This window comes from Chinchilla lanigera, unplaced genomic scaffold (genome assembly GCF_000276665.1).
Source record: "Chinchilla lanigera isolate Chin_1 unplaced genomic scaffold, ChiLan1.0 scaffold00091, whole genome shotgun sequence".
Lineage (NCBI taxonomy): Eukaryota > Metazoa > Chordata > Mammalia > Rodentia > Chinchillidae > Chinchilla > Chinchilla lanigera.
The window spans coordinates 7,104,230-7,120,681 of record NW_004955492.1 but is presented as its reverse complement, the minus strand read 5'-3'; the positions used below and the strand labels follow the sequence as shown (position 1 = coordinate 7,120,681).

At 42.9% G+C, this 16,452-nt stretch overlaps 1 protein-coding gene across 1 annotated transcript in view; it reads left to right on the top strand.

Moving 5' to 3' along the window:
- The window catches only part of Disc1 (disrupted in schizophrenia 1), a 292,801-nt gene that overhangs the window by 118,647 nt on the left and 157,702 nt on the right, over positions 1-16,452 (top strand). The window contains exon 9 of the mRNA XM_013504736.1: positions 10,662-10,850. Within this exon, the coding sequence (XP_013360190.1) occupies positions 10,662-10,850 (189 nt within the window). The remainder of the gene's footprint in view (positions 1-10,661; positions 10,851-16,452) is intronic.

Sequence of the window (16,452 nt, the reverse complement as noted above, 5' to 3'; positions counted from 1 at the left end):
TAGTTCACACAGGTGGGTCACTGCTGATTTTCAGGAGAGCTACCTGGGTCTGTTTGTGTGTAGTGTTGTACACTTTGACAAGAGTCACTTGGAAAGCCATGATCTGTCCCCCATGTGAGTTATATGCAGCACAGACATGACAGTGGTAACACATCACATGCAACACTCCAGATTTCATTTTGCTATGGACAATAGGCTCTCCAAGTAATGACCAGGCTGGAGCCACTGCTCCAGTAAGTTTCAGACATCTGGAGGACCCTGTTTATCTCAGTCTCATCTTGGTCTCTGTTTCTACTTTGGCTCTCATGTTGTTTAGCAAAGATTGGCTTAGGGTGAAGTGCACAGCAAAGGTGGGTCTTATTGTTGCTGTGATGCTTAAAGAAGGTCAGGACAGGACCCCCAAGCTCTGTACTTGCTGGCTGACACCCATGCAGGGTTAGCTGCCAGGCATCTCTGTGATACTAATAAGGATGTGGGTACCTTCCAAGGGTGCTGTGGTGTGGCCATCTTCATGTTTCTCTTGCTTTCCATTCCCTCCAGAGGATTCCCCGTGTACGGCTGTACTTTTCAAGGGGCTCTGAATTCTTGGAGCCTCCAGATTTGTGGTTCTTCCTGTCCCATACATCCCACGTTGGGATCACTAGGGAAGTTAAAACAGGTGTACACAGACCCCAGTACTAAATCCTGTCAACAAGAGTCTCTGCGAGTAGACTGGACACAAGAATCCAATTGGTTTCCAGGTGGTTTTAATAGTCACAAGGGTGGAGCTATGGCTGGGCCAGCCAGAGGGGCCCTAGGCTGTACCCTTCACTGTAGCTGCCTTCCCAGGCATAGGGTGAATGCAGATAGACCCAAATTTCTGTCTCTCCTCATCTTTGGGGAGCTACCTGGTGTGCATATATGCATTGCCCACTTGACACCTAGCTGGTGGCCCTGAGCTGAGGACAGGTTTTAGAACTGCATTCTGGTCTTATGCTTGCATTCCTCTCAAAAAATGTGCCTGAGAGTCTTGCTTGCTTAATTTACCCTGCTGCCTGTCTGCCCTGAGAGTAGAATAGACAAACTAGAGCACAGTCTTGGAGTAGCTGGCAACCCACCTTAATAGGAATCTGCCATCTGTCTGGGCAGCTGGACTGCATATCTGTCATGGGAAACTTCTCCCTGTTGGGTGGTCTCATGCCTGCTTGTCTGACCCATGACTAGGAGTCTTGCACTCAGGAAACTTGTTACTGGCAGATGCTCTGTGGTACCTCTGTGGCCCCATATGTGATTTATACTATCTGACTTGCTCCCAGTACCTGATCTTGAGTTCTCCCTGTTGTCCAGAGGAAAACCTGGCCAAGGGTTCTTCTGATGCAAGGTGCAAGCTCAAAACACCACCATGAGAGTTAACAAGGTCAAGAATGCCTACCTGCAGAACCTGAGCAGGGAGGACGCCATGAATTGGGAAGGTGGTCCATCCTCCTTGAGTCACACAAGCAGTAATGAAAAGCTGGAGAAAGAGGGAAAGGAAGAGGAGGAGAAGGAATAAGAAGAAAGAGAGGAAAAGGAAGCAGATAAAAACTAGATTTCTATATAAGCATGAAAATTAATGCATTCTACACATCAAACAGTGAAAGTAGATTTAAAAAATTTTGAAACATGTATTTAAATTTCCGTCTCCTTCTGGGTGGATATTTGGTACTTAGTCAATAAATATATATATCATCTTAAGTTTTTGAGACGATGTCCTTTTTTTATATAATTAGTTTAAAGTAAATCAGACAGACTGTATCAATTGCCAAACAAGGAAAAACATTTCACTATATATTGTTAGTTTTGATTGCTTTTGAAGTTCACTTTGTAATATAACCCATATGATATAATCTAAAATAAGATGGTCTTGTATTTAAACCATGTCTTATTATACTCCAAGAGAACTTATTAAATGATTTAAAAAGTTCCTAAATGGATTCTGGACACCACATGTTCCTGGAGTGTGTGGTTCAGAATACAGAGACCTGGGCACAGGAGCCGGAGGGTAGTGCTGACTTGAGTCAGAAGGGCATCCGCTGCAATGAGGGTGGGTATTTGGGCCAGGCCCATATGTGCCAATGTGCCTACAGCCCAGGGAACCAGAGTGGTGACAAGGGTCCAGGTACAAATGAACACAATCCAGATGGTAGGCAGCTGGGAAGTCATCTCTTTTGCTGTCTTTCTTACTTTCTTCACCATTTTCCTCTTTAAACGTGCCTATGACTTAGATCAGTGATTGCAGACCTTTTAGTGCTTTCAGTGATAACAAACAGCCAGCCGGCTGTGGTACGTGTGTCATAGATTTGCCTCCTCTGACTTAGATCAATGACTGGAGCAGGTGCACTCAGTACGGGCTCTTCAGAGATGGTGCTGTGCAGTGTGAAAGGAAGCAATAGCCACCCACTGGAGACAAGCAAGGGCTCCATACTAGAGCTCAGTACAGCAAGGGAGCTCACGGGTCATGTCACCTACAACTTGGCAGAGGCTCAGAGGCATAGTGTTTTGGGGCACTATTTGTAGGTGGAAAGTCAGGTTGGGATCTGACTTTGATCTTCGCATATGGTCTGGCCCTTGCCCATTGCCGTCATTCACCAAGCACCACGTTTTCTCCAGCTATTAGAAGCAGCCTGCTTTTACATAAAGTCCTGTGTGTCCAGAATTGTGTCCCCCTGTCTTCTGTGACATATGTGGCTGTCCAAGGTGTTTGCTTAGCATACAAACCACGGGGCTCTGCTTACAGAAGGGGTCTTCCATGTTCTCAGTAAGTTGTGGAGACTGGAAGAAATCACACAACTGTCAGCAAACAGCAAATTCCAGCTAAAGGAGATTCCAGGGGAAGGTGGGGTAGGGAGCAGTTGGCAGGGTCTTATTTGCTGCCTCAGTGGCCTTTTGTTCAGTCAGCCCAAGCTCCAGCAGGCTGCTGAAGCTCACCCAAGGGAGGCAGAATGACAAGGGTAAGATTTTTCTTGCCTGGTCATGTGCTGGGATTTGAACGTGTTGGAGATACACTCCCTGGTGCAGGAGTGTTGGGAGATGGCATTTTTAATGGATGACCAGGCAGCTGGGTGCAGTGGGGTACATCTGTGGTCCCAGTGACTCAGGAAGCTGAGATGAGAGGATGGCTAGAGCCCATGAGTTCAAGACCAGCCTGGGCCATTCAGCGAGACCACAACTCAAAACACAAATTAAACTACACCAGAAATCCTCTCACAAGTTAAAAATAGAAAGGCCACAAGGGCTGCACATCAAGAGTTGATGTCAAGGCGTGGGCCAATTACTGCCAGGGAGGGATTCTGATGAAAGGATAAGTTCCGCCTTTGATTCCCTCTCTGGCGCCTGTGCTCCTGCTTGCCCTTCTGCCAGGTGAGGGGGCAGCATGTTAGCTTTCAGCAGGCGTGGTACCTACTTGTGGACTCGGCAGCTTCCAAAGCCCTGAGTCAGGTCAACTTGTATGTTTGTAAATCTCCAACTCTGTGGCATTCTGTTATAGTAGTAGCCAATCGGTTGAGGGTTCTTTTGTTTGATTCAGAGAGAAATCCTGAATCAGCAAAGTATAGCTCTGCTAGCAGTCCTGATGATAATTAATGCTGGTTGCTACTGACCAACACAGCTAGCTGCTGGTCACTGCTGCTGCAGGCCACTTTCATCTGATGCTAGCTTGTGCTGGACACATAGGTCAACTTTGCTCCTGCCAGCTGCCACTGTCCAGTGTTGGCTTGTGCCAGACATCGTAGGTCAACACTGCTGGGTGCTGGTCTCTGCTGCTGATCTTTGTTAGCTGCTGGTTTCTAAAGCTCTTCAGGCCTAACTGCCCATAGTGTTTATTGCTCTTTCTTTTGAGACAACCACTCTGTCCATACTATTCAGGATAAGAATCCTGAGTAGATTTATAGAACCTTTGGAGTTCAGCTACCAGAGAAATAAATCACAAGTGGATTTATCGGACCATGAAGACAAGTCTTTTATCTTAATATGACCAGTACTGCAAACACAGGGGCATCATTACTCTGGAGGGAGCTGTCCTAGACTGACCTGAGAAGTGTGCTGGGAATGCTGCTTATATAGCAGCTGCAGACCTATGATTGGTCCCAGAGGGTGTGAGGCTCCAGGATAGCAGCTGTCCTGGAGGTGATTCAGTGAGGAGGGCAGGGCAACATGAGCTGTTTTATGGACAGCTGTCACACCTCTGGGAAAAATGGCAGAGCTGAAACCAGAGAATCTTTAGGAAGGTTCATTATAGCTAATTAGAGTTTAGGGAGGTTGGAGATGCTAATGATCGGCTCAGTTCCTTCCCTACCTGATCTTGACCATGTCCGTGTGCCCACCTGCCTTTTCCCCGAGGTGGCAGTGGCATCTGAACTGGAGAGACCCAGGGAGGGGCACGGCAGCTGACAGCTGGGCTTTGTACTCCTGTTGGAATGGCCTGGAGGACAGGGGCTCCTAAACAACCAAGAAGGACGCCGAGGCCAGTTGTCCCAGCCCATAGGTTTCGGGGGGGAAGAGAAGTGAGGAGAGGTGGGTGGTAGCTTCGACTGAACCATACCCACCTCTGGCCTCTGGGTTTGGAGAAATGGGAGAGATGGTTGTTTGTCTGTCTCAGTAGCAGAAAACAGACTAAGATACCATGTATATCTGAGCTTGACCATACTGGGAAGACTTGGTATCATGCAGGAGAACAGATACAGGACTCTAGTGTTTTAAGGGTTTGATTATTTTCAGCACTGGCTTTATTTCTTTTTTGCCCAGTAAAGAAATATGGTTCAGCCGGGCAGGGTGGTACACACCCATAATCTCAGAGGAGGCCAAGGCAGGAGGAGCAAACATTTGAGTCCTGCCTGGGCACCTTAAGGAGACCTGTCTCAAGAAAATAAAAGGATCTGGGGATGTAGCTGAGTGGTAGAGTGCTCCTGGTACCCCCAGAAAAGTATAGCTCACATGTGGGTAGGCAAAATAAGTTTCATTTTTGGCAACACTGAAATGTCTGTGTGTCCAGGTCATGAGTGTGAGGTGCCCGCAGGTGAAAGGAAGAGCAGGGCCGGGAGGCCAGGATGGGCAAAGGGCTGTGGGGTCACAAGATTCATGTCCCCCATGTGCTCCCTTACTTTATGATATTTGTATCCACATTTTGACCAAGTTACTTGGTATGAGATCTAAAGAAGTTCAAGTTCAGCATTCTCCCATGGCTCACAGGATTGAAAACTGTGACCTTAGAGTGGTCACTTCCTGGGTCTGGGTTCTGCAACTGGAAATCCAGGACAGTGAAGCATAAAACCCCATCTTGGATTATGGGGAATTTAGATGAGACGATTCACATGTGGAGAGTATTGTCACTGTGAAATCAGGCTCTTGGTGATCGGCCTCAGATGAAGGAAGAATAAATCAAAATGGCTGTCTTGCTCTGGGAATTTGAGGAGATAAACTCAAATGCACAGATGTGGAGGGGAAGTGAGAGTAGAAAAAGCAGAGCAGGTGACACTAGCTGTGGCTTTGGCATACTTCTGAAGTCTTTGGTCACATGATTTGCAGATAAAATCTGATAGGTGCTTTCAAAGAGCCATGAGTATCCCCACATCCCTTCCCTGACTGGAGAGTGGGCAGGTGCCCGTGCCACTCCATCTTGGCACATCCTCCCCCACACACGGGGTACACATACGCCCTCCTGCGGCCCATTAGCATCGTGGAGACTGGAGTCGTGGTTGCTCGTGAGCTTCCTCCAGGCTCAGCCCTGCCTTTCTGAATTTTTGTCACTAGCTCTTGACCAGTTAAGCAACCAGGGAGGGTCTGTCTCACTGAGCAAGGCTTGCCTCCAGGGCTTGGATGGGAGGTCAGAATGCTTATAAAATATGAAGTTGGGCAGTGTAGCATTTTATCATGGCTTGAGTTTTGATAATTCCTGTCTCTGGAAATTCACACATTCTGCACAGATGAAGTGCTCACTTCTATCAGCATGCATGTTCCCAAGCCTTAGACCTCAGGATCAGGAAGGGCCGTGTTTTAATGAACTGTCTCTGGTGTTTTGTAAGGATTCTGCCTTCCAGAGCAGCAAAGGGCAGCAGGGCTCAGAGGGCACATTTCCAGCAGAGCTTTTGCATGGACATTTGCTCCTTGTATGTCACTTTTCTCAGCTATTCTGAGTCTTTTCTTTCTCTGAACTGTTTGCGGGAGGAAATAGCACAGTGTAAGTGTCTTGTTGTTGTCTCTGGAGCAGAGCTGGTGCCCACTCCACTGTCCAAAGTAGCCCAGCAGAGAGGTCAGGGTTCTGTAGGCCCAGCCTGGCAGGAGAGTTGATGCTGCTAGCCTGGGCCTGGCCCCTCTGTTCCAGGTGCTGTACTTTCAGGCAGGTCCTCTTGTCAGCTCTCCAGGACCCCGGGCTTGCTCTGAGTTTTCTGTGGCTTCCCACAGCGAGGGGCCTGCTGTAGCTGCTTCTGTTTAAGACTTGAAAGCTTGCAGAAGTCTAGACTGCTCCTGTGGCATTAGCGGTATAGTTCCCCAAACTGGCCTAAACCACCAGCATCTGGGGTACTCTGCTACTAGCTTCTTTGTCAGCCGATCTCGTACCACTTACCTTTGCTTTCTAACTAAGATTCCTGCTTCTGCTTCTGGAAGTCTTACATTTTGTTCCTGTGAGGCCTGCTCAGTCTCCCCTCTGGAGCAAACTGTCTTTTCTGACTCTCCCAGTGCACCTCTGCCTATTCTTTATAATGCATCTTGTCCCCTTTGTTTTGTGGCCATTTCCCAGGGGGCAGGCAGCGCCTTGTTCTTTATGCTCTTTGTGGTGCTGCCACATGCAGTGATATACAGGATTTCAAAAGATGCTTCTCCCACCATGGAATTAGAAACCATAGATTTCGGTGGCAGAATTATGTGCTGGGTGTTCAGAATGCCCTTAAGGTTGGAAAATATAACATTTTCAACATTTATATCCATTTGAAATCTGCCCATCATACAGTAATAAAGAAGTAAGCAGCAGAGTTCAGTATTTAAGAGGGGAGGGGATTCTGGAGTCATGTTTGAGGTGGAAGCTTGCCCTGTTGTTTATTGCTTTGTGACCTTCAGCAAGACATTGAATTCTCCAGGTTTCAGTTTTATCAGCTGCAAAGTAGAGATAACCATGTGTATTTCTGTGAACATAAAAAGTGCCTGTATTTTATATACTACAAAGGAAGAAAAATTGCTGTCAATTAAACAATGACACAGTGCTTTCCATGGCTAAAAATTTTCATTTTGTACTTATTGAAATAACTCTTTTAGATGTATTTAGGCTTTAATTTTCCTAGAAAAGAAAATAAATTGGTTAAAGTTTTTCTAAGGCTTCTTCATCTTCATATTCAGAGCTTTTGAAACATTTGTAGGTTCAAGGTTGTTAGAGTTGATGTCTTCCCATATGCTATCATCCTCTGTGCCCTGGGAGCTTTTGGGGGTGCAACTTCCCCCCAATAATACTGATTTCTCAAAGTCTTCTGTCAAGCTGCTAATACCATTCTTCAAAGATTGATCGATTGATTTGAGCTCAGGACTTTGCACTGAGCTACATCTCTAGCCCCTTTTATTTTATTTTTTGTTTTGAGACAGGATCTTGCTAAGTCACTATTTTGCTCAAGCTGGGCTTGCACTGGCCATCCTCTTGCCTCAGCCTTCCAGAGTGCTGAGATTATAGGTATATGCCACCAGGCCTGGCCTATTGTCAAGTTTTGAATGCAGGTGCTCTCCTGATTTTACAAATCGACATCCACTGAAAGTTTTCAGTCAACAGCAAGAAGTGTTTCTGGCATGATTTGTGTGCTGAAACACTAAGGCTTTTCAGTGGTCAGTTAGGCACCAGGAATAACACATGCATTGTGACACATGCACCCTGACTTTCTCCAGGCTGGTGGCCCTGAGACACATCTGATGTTCAACTGAAAAAATGTCGGTGTTAAAAGAAAAAATGCATCTTAGACTTGGCAGTGTTGAGAATAATTTTCCTCCCAAGGCTCCTATCTGTTTTGTCATTATGGGTACAATAAAGTCTTAGCAAATGCCGTGGAGTTTCCCTGTAATGGTAGCTATTGTTATGAAGCATGCACTGATGTGATATATTTATTAATTTTTTGTTTAATTTTCATACTTAAATTTTCCCTTTTTATTGAGGTGTGATTTGCATTCAATGAAATGGATAAATCTTAAGAGTACTGTTCTGTGAACTTTGATTCCTATCTGGGTTTTTTTGAGACAGAGTCTTACTATGTAGTTTAGGCTGGCCTGCTCCCTATGTAGCCGAGGTTGGCCTTGAACTCTTGATGATCCTCCTGCCTCAGTCTCCCAAGTGCTGAGATTACAGGCGTGTGCCGCCATGCTTGGCAACACCTGTCTTACTAGCAGCCCTAACAAGATGAGAACTGTTTTTATCACTCTAGAAACATTTCCTTCCAGGTATTATCCTTCCTTCCCAGATGACTGTTCTGGAATCTTCCACCATGGGCCAGTTTAGAATGTAGTGTCAGTGGAATCTGGTGGCATGTACTCTTTTGCATTTTTTTTTTTTGAGCCACATCTATGCCGCTGCATGAAAGAATCGCTGTTGCCTTGTAATGCTGAGTGATCTCAGACTGTGTGGACATGCCACCATTTTTGTGTGTTCCTGTGGATAGACATGTAGGTTGCATCCAGATTTAGGTTTTCACAAATAAAGCTACTGTGCACTTTTGAGTACATGGCTTTTTTTTATGATTACATGTTTAATTTCTGTCTTGTTAGTACCCAGAACTATGGTTGCTGGGTCACAGGATGGGCATAGGTTTAACTCACGCAAACCGGCAAAGCATTCTCTGAGAGCTGTACTGTTGTGCCTGTGTGAGAGTTCTGGCAGCTCTGGGTCCCTCAGTGTTGACCTTTTCTGTTTAGCTACTTCGAGCTATTTCAATGAGTTTATAGTAGAATCTCCACGGTTTTAATTTGCATTTTGCTGATCACTGATAATGTCAAAGACTTTCTCTTATGATTATTGGCTGTTTGTGTATCTTACTTTGTAAAATGCATGTGAAGTCCTTTTTTGGCCCAATTTTCAATGGTGTTATTTGTGTTTTAATTGTTGAGCTGCAAGATCCAAGTCCTTTGTCAGATATATGTGCAGCAAATATTTTCTCCAAGTCTACTACCTGAATACTCATTTTCTGAATGATGCCTTTTGATGAGCAGAAGTCTATAATTTTGATAAAGGCCCATTTATCAATTACTTTCTTTTCTTTTCTTTTTTTTTTCCTGTACCGGGAATTGAACTCACGACCTCTTGCTTGCCAGGCAGGCGCTGTGCCGCTGAGCTAAATCACCAGCTCCTAATTATTTTCTTTTATAGTTAGTGTTTTCTTTATCTTATGCAGTGTTTTTACCTACTTCAAAGTAAATAAGATATTCCCCTATATTTCCTTCCAGAAGTTTTGTGGTTTTAACTTTTCTACAATCTGTGATCCACCTCTAATTGTATTTTATGCATGGTTTGAGATAGAGACCAAAGTTAATGTACTCCTTATATAGTTGTTTTAATGTTGTTTTCTTTTCCTCATTGATTTGCTTTGCACTGTTGAAAAATGCTGGACCATATGAGCATGTAGCTTTTGAACTGACCTATTCTATTCCATTGATCTACTTGTCCTTCTGTATGCTGATGTCCTACTGTGTTGATTTACGGTAGTCATGACTTTAGTCTTGAAAATGAGACTAACTGTTTAGGATGGGTTTGGTTTATCTAGGCTTTTGCATTTTCTTTTACATTTTAGAATAAGCTGATAAATTTCTGCTGAAGAACCTCATGAAATTTTGATTGGGATTATATTAAGTCAATAAATCAATCTGAGGAAAATTGAAATATTTGTAACATTTTTCTTATGTATATTTATAGTTTATTTTTCTAACTGTTTAAATCTTTACGTTCTCTCAGTCAGCTTTAAAAAAAAGTTGCCACTATAGTGCTCTTACACATATTTTTTAAAGTTTATACCTAAGTATTTTTGATTTTAAAATATAAACTGTATTTTAAGAATCATCTTCCAATAATTTGTGGTCAGTATTTAGGTTGGTTTTTGTCCATTGACCTGTATCTTGTTACATTCCATGTGCCATATATTTTGCTTAGTGCTTTACAGAAGTTTTTGTAGCTACTTATGATTTAGGCTTTATTATGATCATACTTTATAAAATGTGTGTCCTAGGTGTGCTACTTTCCTTGCTCCACGTTATGCAGTTTGAGAAACAGCAGGCCTAAAATTTTAATTTGGGTCTGGCCTGACTCCACAGACCAGTCTCTTTCGACCGTGCTATAATATGTTGCCACTTTGACATTTGGTTACTGAATAGCATAATATCTTGTGGCTTTCACTGGTCCCAATGAGAGCTTTTTGTATCACCCTTTTCACAGGATATGAATCAGCCAGTGGCAACCTTGTCACAGACATAGCAAGAACAAGGTGGTAAAGGGAAGGGTGTGTTTCAGTTGAAGGAGAGTAGAGCTTTCCTGGCTCCTCAAGAGACTGCCCTTAAGGAAGCTGTGCCTCCATGTGAGCAGGGTTCCTTTTCCTGTGCTGCAGACATGCCTTAGTTGCTGCTAGTTCTTCATGTTTGCAGATGCTATAACGCCTCTCTCCATCCTTCTCTCCCTCACTGTGCTATAGGAAGCCATTTCGGCACAGCCAAGGACCTCACAGAAGAGATTCGCACCTTGACCTCAGAGCGAGAAGGGCTGGAGCCCATTCTGGAAAGGCTGTGGGCACTCAGGTCTTCGACTGCAGGAGAGCTGGCCAGCATGGTGGAAGACCACAGCCGGCTGACACAGGAACTGCAGCGCCAGGAGGCTGAGCACAGTGAGTAGCACCAACTGGGCCCCTGGGGGAATTTGTTGGTGGTATTTATTGCACCCTGAGGCCAGGCAGATGTTCCGTGCTCCAGATGACCTCGTTGTGAAAGGCATCAATGGAACACACAGCCTTCCTCCTGGGGAACATCTTTGGCAGGAGCCTCAGCAAGTGTGTTGGAGTTACCTGTTGGCTGTGGTTTTGGTATTCACATGTGACTTCTTCTGTCCCCCACCCTGTCCTCCACTCAGTGTTTGCTGATGGCCTTGTGATAATTTGGAACTCTCGCTCCATTGATGTGGATCTTGAACATTTCCCTTACTTGATATTATCTTGCTTTTGTCCCTTGGCTCAGCCTTCCGGTCTGTACAATGACAGATTGACTCTAGGAAATTGAGAAGAGGATTTGGAGGGGCCCTTTCGTGTGCTCTTCTGAGGTTCCAGCTCCCCTAGAATGGTATGGACAGTGCTGGTGCTGCCATGTGCAGTGTCTGCGTGTCAGAGGAGCTGACACATTCACAGGCTCTTCCTGCTGCTGTCCAGAAAACTGAGGTCACCTTGAGGGCTGTACCCTGTGAGCCTCCAAAGGTGAGAGTTCAGTCCAAACCGAGACAGTGAAAACCTATTTCTGAAAAAATGTGGAGAATTTCTGCTGATTCAGTTTCTGATATACACAGTGAAACCATTAGAAGCAAATTCAGATTTAAAGTAGATGTTGAAACCTGTTTCTTCACTATGAAGATGAGAAGAATAACATCTATCTCACGGGCAGACTCAGTGGTACGGATCAAAAGATCCTGGTCTACATATGGTATGGGTGTGTGTGTGTGTGTGTGCACATGTGCATGTGTGTGTGTCCGTCTGTTACCCCTAAGAACTAGATGGTGCTGGAGAGCAGAGGTCAGAGACAGCATAAGATGGTCACTAAATAAATACTTTTATTAGGAAAGTGAAAGGAATATATGAATGAATAGATGGCTATGTTAACAAAGTCTGCGCATTTAAAAAGAAATGAGAAAATATAGAATATTAAGAACCAGATTTGAGTGGGAATCTTTGAAAATATTCCACAAATTGTTATACATGAAGATTAGTCTTTAAAAACCAAGTAAGCATTAATTCAGCTAGCAGAAATTTGGTGTGGCATTTCAGGATGAATAAAATTTATTTTAAAAGCCCCTCAAATTGTGTAGAGAACTGTCTCTTCACAGAGTTTGAGCTAAGGAGTGCGTATTCCCTGGTTATTGTGAATCTCAGGGATGTATGCTCGAGCTGGCTCAACAAACCAGAGCTTATCTGTTTTTCTTCTCACTTTTAAAGGTCAAACCTTGTTTTTTTGACAAACATGGTAATGACTGAACGTTTGAGCCTAAATAATGTACTGAGGAATGATAACGTATTCACCGAAGACACTGCAGCCTGGTGTATTGGGCCATGCTAGGAATGAGCACTGTATATTTTAAGTGGATTGTTTAAATATACATGAACAATGAAAACTGTAAAAATTTTTCATCGTGTCACAATTAGATTTTGACACAAGATAAATAGATGATATCTGAGAATAAAGATAAATAGATGATATCTGAGAATAAAGAAATAAATATTTTCTATATTTGAGAGTCCAGTAATATTTTCATTTGAATAGTTGCTGAAAGCCATTAATATCTTTTTTTTTTTTTAAAAAAAAGGACTGTGCAGTACTCTTTGAATCTCATCATTGTCACTTCTCTAAGTATTTTCAAAATGATGAATAAAACATAAACACATGGAATGAGAGATTGTTACCATGGATGGTTCTCCACTGCAGATGGCTCCCTGCGTATTTCCTGGTGATTTTGCTGTATCAGCTGCCCTTTTCCCTCTTTGTGGATTTATACAGGCTTTAGGCTGAAGCTAATTTTTAACCACTCTGAGGAGGCTTGACTTTGGGTGACCCAAATTAATAATCCAGGAGTGTAGAAAACAAATAAATAAATAAAAATGAATGCCTGAGCAAGTTATCTACTGAAGTGTAACAAAATTAGGCCAGAGTCCATATGCAGCTACATTTGGATTTTGAGAGTTAACTATTCAAAAGGAGCTGTGTGTTTAAAAGTAGCTCAAGTACACAGGAGTAGTCTGCGTGTGCATCATGCCTGTGCATGTGTGGGTCATGGCTCTCCATGATCATAGATAAAACATTTAAAAATGAAACTGAGAAATGCGTGATAGCTAAGGTTCTTAAAATGTTTTGATTTCCAATGGTCATGGTACGCAGCATTTGAGAGGAAAGGCAGTGGAGGGATGGACAAGCAACCCTGCCAGTCAGGGACCCAGACTCTCCTACTTTGTTCTGGCCTCTTGGTAGGTGATGTTTAGGCCAAGATGGCTGACCTGGCCATATGTATGTCTAGGTGCAACCAGAAGGAGTGAGCTCATGTATTCCCTTATGAATTTATCCATACTTCTACTATTGCCACATACCTGTGCACTTATTCTTGGTATATGGTGACAGGTAATTGTGAGGGTGGCTGGGATCCATCCTTACCCTGGGCTGTCACGTGTCCTGCTGAAGTTTGGAATCTTGATTCTGTAGGAAAAGAGATTTGTAGACTTGGGGACCAATTAACCTTGTTTCTCTTATAGAGAGCTCCATGAACCTGTCCCACTCATCACTAGAGATCATTGTTGTGTCTTGTGTTCCCGGCTCAGTGTGGGTCCCCTGGGAACAGAGCACTGGCCTTATGAGTTATTGGATCACTTTAGGGTTTAGTATGGTGCATTCTAAAATAGTGAATACACTATAAGTATTTGTTCATTTCCAGGGGCCAGATATTAACAAGAAACATGAGTCCTTTCTGCTTTATCTGGATTGCTATTCTAGACCTTGGGTTTTCTGCTTCTTTATTTCTTTCTAGTTTAATGAGAGTCGTGATAAGTTTGACTGTTTCTTGACTTGTATGAGTTGGATATTTGGATTAGAGTGCCAGCTGACAGAACAGTAGCATAGCAAAGGGGTTGAAACATGCAGGAGTCTTAAACGTAAAGGCAGACAGCGTCCCTGAATCTATAGACCTTTGTCCCCTTGACACCGTCCTGGTGAAGGGGTGAGAAAGAAGTGTGGCTTAACTCACACTAGCAGAGCTGATAACTCTGAGAAATCATATTGAATCCTGAGCGGTTCCTCCCTGCTCCTGAGCACTGGGAATTGAACCCAGACCCTTCACATTGAGCTACATCCCCAGCCCTTTTTGGTTTTCATTTTTTTTTCCTTTTCTGAGAGAAGGTCTCACTAAATCACTAAGTTGCCCAGGCTGGGGTTGAATTTATAGTCTTTCTATCTCAGCCTCCTACAGCACTGGGATTATAGGTGAAGCATTTTTAAGTATAGTGAAACCAGAATAAAAAACTAAATGTATCTTCCACCCCCTGAATACTAATGAAAATTAAGAATAAAATTCTCATGAGCATGGATTTCAATTTTTGAAGAGAAAGTAGGGTACAAATATCAGTAACATTTTTAGTTTGCTGCGTCTGCTTTTCAGAAAAGACAATCTTGAAATTTAGATACATGTTTTCCATCTCCTGTGTATAAGTTTGGTATTTGTATTGTACTTTATTAGTATTGTTGATTTTGCACTGTAACTCAGATATAAAGTCAGCTAACATCAAGGAGAGAGATTTAATCACAGAATAATCAGGGCTAGAATTTTAAATAGGACGTCATTAGCATGATAATGAATTTCCCCCTCTTTGCCAGCTGCCCAAGTGGAGAGGACACTGCAGATGAAGCTCAGGTCCTCAGCCCAGGAGCTGTCAGGGTTCCCATCAGGGAACCATCAGCTGTTTAAAGGGATTCTCAGTGAGAAGATCAATGTCAGTTCTCTGTTTCTGGGAATGTTGATCGAGAGTATATCCAGCCTGCTGCACTTTCAATATCCAGGGGAGATGAAAAACAAATAAGGGTAACTTAGGGGGAGCGGGGAGGGGAAGCAACTGTCCGTGTGGTATGGGATTAGTGGCTTTCGCGATCCACACTGACACAATCCTACTGTTCTTATAGACTACCTTATAAGTTTTGAGCTTGAAATAGCTCAGTAAAGGAAGTATGATGTGCTGAGGGGAGGTAAAGCTCTGAAATGCTTCGTCTTCTTCTTTTTTTTTTTTCTTTGAACTGGGAATCGAACTCCAGACCTTGCACTTGCCTGGCAGGCTTATACCACTGAGCTACATCCCAGCCCTGAAATCCTTGTTGCATAAGCCACTCACACTTGTGAAGAACAGCCTTCGCTTTAGAGATCCAGCAAGTTACAAGTTCTGCATATAGACAGGGACTTTTTCTACATTTATTTGATAAATTTAGAAGAAACTTTCAGATACATTAGAACAGAAGAATTGAATGTGCATCTTTGTCTCTGTTTTTCTTGGTAAGGGTGGGAAGGGATGGTGAACTGGAAAATGCATTGAACAAATATAAAAACAAGAAAATCAACAATAAAAGTAAAATTTAAAAAATGGAGACAGAAGACAGTGCCAAATTTGAGGTGTTCATTATTTTGATTGAGAATGTGTTGTGTTAATGAGATTCCTAGAAGCCAGAGCAAAAACAACAATTGAAGTATGGCCTGTTTTTTTCAAAAAATGACTGCAGAATTAGGAAGTCTTCACAAAACATGAAGTGGGGTTGGATTCTTACAGACAGGGCTCTTGAGAACATCATGTAAAGCCTCAGGAGCAGACTTGTGACACATGCAGAGCCCTTTCCATGTATGTCTAGGAACAGAAGGACTGGCTCCAAAGCAGCTTGGGGGTGCACCATGAAGATGTGCACACATTGTAGATGTGTGGGCAATGTGCAGGGTTGTTTTTTTTTTAGCAGATTGTATAATAAATTCTTTTAATTTTAAACGAATAAAAAACAATAAAATGATGCAGAATTTCAACACAAGATGATAGGAAATTAACAATGGTTATTATATTGCATATTGTTATCTTCAAGGTATTTGCTCAGATTACCAGATATAGACATGCAAAATCGATTAAACAATATAAGCACTAACTTCCTTTCAACGAACTAATAGGAATTAGTAGTACAATTATCTTAGCTATCTTGTGTGTGTGTGTATTATTTTCCCACTTCCTTCTTTTCTCCTTTCCCCCATTCCAGTTGTTCTTTCCTTTTGAGCAGTTTCTTTCCCTCTTGTAGTATCTATTGTACCTTTTGGATCTTATTTACTCTTTCAGTTTCTCACACTAGTGAGACAATGTGATGTTTACACAGGCGAGTATGATTTTTTTCACTTATGAGTATGGTCCCTAGTTGCATCCATTTACTTATTAAAGCCTCAAGTTTATCTTTCTTTATAGCTGACTAATACTCCATTGTATTAAAATACCACATCTTCTTTATTCATTTCTTGGTTGATAGACATTTGGGTTGTTTCCAAGATTTAGCTACTACAAATTGTGCTGTTAAACATATTTTTAAAGGGGTCATCCTAGGATTCTCTACATTTTAAGATGAGTTGGGTTAAAGTCTGGGCCATGGAGGTAAATCAGTGAGAGTTGGACTAAGGAGAGTTATGAGATTTAGAACATAAAAGGGCACCTGGGCGTACAAGATCTAGTTTCT